Source organism: Silene latifolia, chromosome 6 (genome assembly GCF_048544455.1).
Source record: "Silene latifolia isolate original U9 population chromosome 6, ASM4854445v1, whole genome shotgun sequence".
Taxonomy (NCBI): Eukaryota; Viridiplantae; Streptophyta; class Magnoliopsida; order Caryophyllales; family Caryophyllaceae; genus Silene; species Silene latifolia.
The window spans coordinates 7,052,562-7,057,352 of record NC_133531.1 but is presented as its reverse complement, the minus strand read 5'-3'; the positions used below and the strand labels follow the sequence as shown (position 1 = coordinate 7,057,352).

Below are 4,791 nucleotides of genomic sequence, written 5' to 3'. Positions count from 1 at the left end.
TGAGGTAACCAAACAAGTCACTCATTTTGCAATTCACATGAATTGTACTTCCTGTGTTTTTTAGTGGGTAACCAAACAACCTCTATGTTTTTTGAAAGAATATCATCAAGAATATTGACGATATTGTGTATCGTTTATTATAGGCCATATATTGTTGTAATTGATATTGTAATACAATTGCTCTCCCTTGTGACGGGTCACCATTTGTGGCGGATATTTTGTGAGTTAAAATGGTAACAAAATTGGTTAGTGGAGAAAGGGGACCACATGAATAGTGTTGCAGAGAGAGAAAAAGTGGGTACTTTGTGAGGTAAAATGGTATCCGTCACTCAAGAGTGACGGATATGTGCCGTCACAAATGAGATTTTGTGATTGTAATATTCATAGGCTTATTTGTTTTGTTTTTTAGGTACGCATCCATAGGCTTATTTGTAGGAGTAGTTACCATATATCTAGGATATGATAAGCTCTAGAATAATCTTCTGGTTGTATATATGCAACTGTTCACATCGATGAATATGAATAAGAATCAATCTTCCTCTTAAACTCTCTGCTCTGCATTTTATCATGGTATCGTGAACATCGATCCATTTTTAAAAAAAATTCTCAAAAACATTATTTCTAATATACAACATGTCAGGGGATGATGGAAAACTGAAGGGAAGCAAAAGTACGGAGAGACACTCCATTCCCATGTCTTCACCACTTTATCTTCACCCTTCCGACAATCCCAATTTAACGCTTACTCAGATCCTCTTTAACGGAGATAATTACGAGCTATGGGCTGACGCTGTCAAGAATGGACTTGACGCAAAAAATAAATTGGGATTTCTTGATGGGACAGTCAAGAAACCGGAGGAGATCAAAGGAGATGACAATATCGAATTACTAGCATGGAGACAGTGCAACGCCATGTTGAAAGCGTGGCTAAGGAATGTAATTGACATTAAATTACATCCAAGTATTACCTTTTCCTTGACATTTGCACAGATATGGGAGGAATTAAAAGGCCGATATTCGGTCGGAAATGCTCCGAGGGTGCATCAATTAAAGGGAGAATTGAACGAGTGTAATCAAGGACGGCAATCTGTCGTTGAATATTACACACGGCTAAAGACAATATGGGATGAGCTCGAAAACTACAGTCGAGTTTCGAAGTGTACCTGCGGAGCTGCTGCCCAAATAGGCAAGGAACAAGAAGAGGAGAAGGTTCACCAATTTTTCATGGGGCTAGACAACGGATTGTATGGCCATATCCGTACAAATCTTTTGATGGAAGACCCAATTAGATCTCTCACTCGAGCATATGCTTTAGTCTTGAGAGAAGAGAGGCACACAAATGTTACGAAAATTAAGGAGGAAAGAAATGAGGCAGCCATGGCTGTTAAGTCGTTTGGAGCAGGACGAGGAAAAGGGTCCTTCGCAAAACAAGATGCTGATGAAGATGATAGACCGCCTCAGTGCACGCATTGTGGTAAATATTACCACACGGAAGACAATTGTTACGATAAACATGGGTATGAGGTGGTTAAGAGTCGCGAGAGAGGACGCGGCCGTCAAGGAGGAAGCAATACTCGTGGTAATTATGGAAGAGGCAGAGGACGTTCAGGGGGGCGAGGTGGTCAGCAAAATATTTTTCAGGCTAATGCGGTTGGGAACTCGTCAGGGACAAAGGAAGGAGATGCAACAAAGCAAAATCTACCTTTCACCGCTGATGAGATCGAGCGTATCCGTACCCTGCTGAACCCAAGTCCGACAGGTAGTCATGAACTCACAGGTATGAATACTAAAATTGTCCATGAATGGTTAATTGATAGCGGTGCTTCCCGCCATATGACCGGAAAAAGAGAGTTTTTAAACAATATTTGGACAGCGAAGCCGTCGATTGTTGGACTACCTGACGGTAGAAACATTGAAGTGCAAGAACATGGAAACGTTATCTTAAGTGATAATTTTATACTCAAGGATGTTCTTTTTGTACCATCATTAACCTGTGACTTAATTTCGGTTCAACAATTAATACGAGAAAATGATTGTGTAGTAATATTTCACCCCGACTATTGTGTTATGCAGGACCGGTCTACGAGGACGGATATTGGACGGGGTGAGCATCGACATGGGGTATATCTTTTCAAGACGAGGAATGTTGAATCGGTTGCGTCGATGTCAAAGCAAGACTGTTTGTGGCATAAAAGACTCGGACACCCATCAAGTAGTATATTGTCTCAATTTTCTCCTTTAATTGGTTGCAATTGTTCGTGTTGTCATAGATTGTTGCTTGATTACTGTTGTCTGACGTCAGCGTCGGTCTGGGCATATAGAGTGTTGTTTTGTTTATTAATGTTTCTTATCGATTTAAACCGGTTTGAGAGTAGAGTAGGTTATGTAAGAATGTTGAGTATGTTTCCGTTGTTGTCATGGTATTGTGATATTCTGTTTTGGGACATAGTGGTGGCAAGAGTTTTGTTGAATGGGTGTTTGCCGAGTTAGAAGCGGCAAGTGGCTCGTGACCTTTATTTGGGACAGTGCGCGTAGGGTGTTGGGAACTAGTATTATGTTAAGTTATGGATGCGTTGTACGGCAATAAACAGGAGACTTGGGGATCTAGTGTTAGTGTATGTAACAGTTGTGGATTATGTGTAACACCCCCATATTCAGAGGAGCCTTAACTAGGCCTTCCTTAGCATATAAGGGCGTTACCATCTCGGTTGCCCGAGGATAGTAATAATCAAATGTCGATAAAAGAACTATTATGTTGTATTACAAGCGGTTTAAACCAACAAACGATATGAAAGATACAACTCAAAGACTACTCGCTATGGCTATCGAATCTCGTGAAGACTCATCCCTGCCCGGACTTCAGCTATCAACAATATCAACACCTGCTAAGACCAACTGCTCACCATAAGGGATCACGGCAGACACATAACAAACAAACAACCACACAAGGTCAGTAATGAGATAAGCTACGACGACAGCAACTACAATTATCAACACAAAACAATGCTATCAATCTCAAACACTGTCACGATAACCAACCCAACTCTATCATTGACTGTCCACTGGACCAGCCCTGCCAGTGGGGGACCGCAGCCGTTCCCACCAAATCCCCGCTCATCGTATCGAGCGACAACCCTGTCCATTAATGTGCACATCCCCTTCCGTGGCGGGTTCCACGAAGGGCGAAACTAGGGCGTGAAGTCACTCCCGCAAGTGACTCCACTCAGCCGAGAACGCATCTCGAGAACCAGAGACCACAACCACAATCACCATCACAATCGTCACCATACAATTACGATACTAAGCAATCACAAAACAATCACAACGACCGACACGCTAGACCATCTACAAAAACTGAGTAGGCGAACCTACCTTTAAGCAACTGCAACCAATCCATGCCAACATATGACATATCCAGCAATCAAGCAAAGCCTATAAGTACAACACGATCATCTATTACTACCAAGCAAACTCTAATTGTAAAGAACAAGGACACGGATGATGATTATGACATACCTATAGGGAGAAAACTCAGCAAAAGACCGCTACCCGACACAAGTGCCGCTCTCCTAAGGCACAAGGATCTTCAAGAGGCTTCCATGGAGGTTTTGAGGTGAAGGGAAGGGAAAGAGGCGACTGAAGGATAGGAGGAAAGTGGCGGAAGTGATTTGCGGATTTAACAAAACGCGATATAAAACCCTCGCTGAAAACTCGGTACTCGATCGAGTACCCAACATACTCGATCGAGTGACCCCCTACTCGATCGAGTAACCTAGCTACTCGATCGAGTAGTCTCTACTCTATCGAGTACCACTCATGACACGCAACCCAAGATGGTTTTGGCACGTAATTCTAAGACTAATCCCGCTCCCAAGGTCAGTCAACGCTGGTCAAAGGGTCTCTAAAAAGGGCGGGTTTTACAGTCTTCCCCCCTTAAAAAGAACTTCGTCCACGAAGTTCAACTCACCTATCTCTCGCTAAAGACTCAGAAACAACACGACCTCACCAATCTTCCCGCTCAAACCATTACTCCTTGGAAATACCATCCCCCCCCCCTATGTCATCATCATCATCACCGTCTACACTTTATACCTATCGACTCTTACCACTATCATGCAAGCATTATCACCGTTAATTGTCACTCTGCATGTATGCATCAATTCTTACTAATGATTATGTATCAAACATCGACTTTGCCATATGAGCCAACACGAACAACCATCGCTCATCATGTGACAACAATTTATCAACCCGAAACGTTTCTCATATCAACCTCATACTGCACAATTAACACCACTGTGTTGCTTAATTCATTCTATTACGACGCATCGCGCCGAGATAAGACTCTTTATGACGGTCCTTTACAATTCATTCTATCATTTTCACTTCAACGCATGAATTACTCCACAAATTGAGGTAACCAATTACACTTCATACAAGTAAAGTAACCAAGGTACTAGAAAATTTTGCAATTAAACAACAAAATTTTGCAATTAAACAACAAAACACTATAGGCAAACAAAACATAATTTCGAAATCACCCTTTTATTTCGCGATAATTTTCGCGACATTACTCTTCCCCTTTAAAAAGGAACTTCGTCCCCGAAGTTCACCACCAAAATTACAACACATATTACCTATTATTTGCATCATAACATTAAATAAAACCATATTATTTGTTACGGACATTACTCACTAACTATATACTCGTTAAATTAGAAATCATACACAAACCTCCGGAATATCTAGTCACCGTCGACAACACATGTTAATATGGCATGCACAAGTGTA

At 41.6% G+C, this 4,791-nt stretch overlaps 1 protein-coding gene across 1 annotated transcript; it reads left to right on the top strand.

The window, feature by feature from the left end:
• The first annotated feature begins 526 nt into the window (after window positions 1-526).
• On the top strand, window positions 527-2,189 carry LOC141658518 (uncharacterized). Its single transcript, XM_074465454.1, has 2 exons — window positions 527-1,777; window positions 2,074-2,189. Exons 1-2 carry the CDS (start codon window positions 634-636, stop codon window positions 2,106-2,108), a joined length of 1,179 nt encoding a protein of 392 aa, XP_074321555.1. The 5' UTR covers window positions 527-633; the 3' UTR covers window positions 2,109-2,189.
• Window positions 2,190-4,791: the final 2,602 nt, after the last annotated feature.

What these genes read in the sequence shown, in the direction of transcription:
- LOC141658518 (XM_074465454.1), top strand. Translation starts at nt 634, where the DNA reads ATGTCAGGGGATGATGGAAAACTGAAGGGAAGCAAAAGTACGGAGAGA. An exon ending in AGGTAGTCATGAACTCACAG is followed by an intron (nt 1,778 to 2,073) that starts GTATGAATACTA and finishes TGTGTTATGCAG; the next exon opens with GACCGGTCTACGAGGACGGA.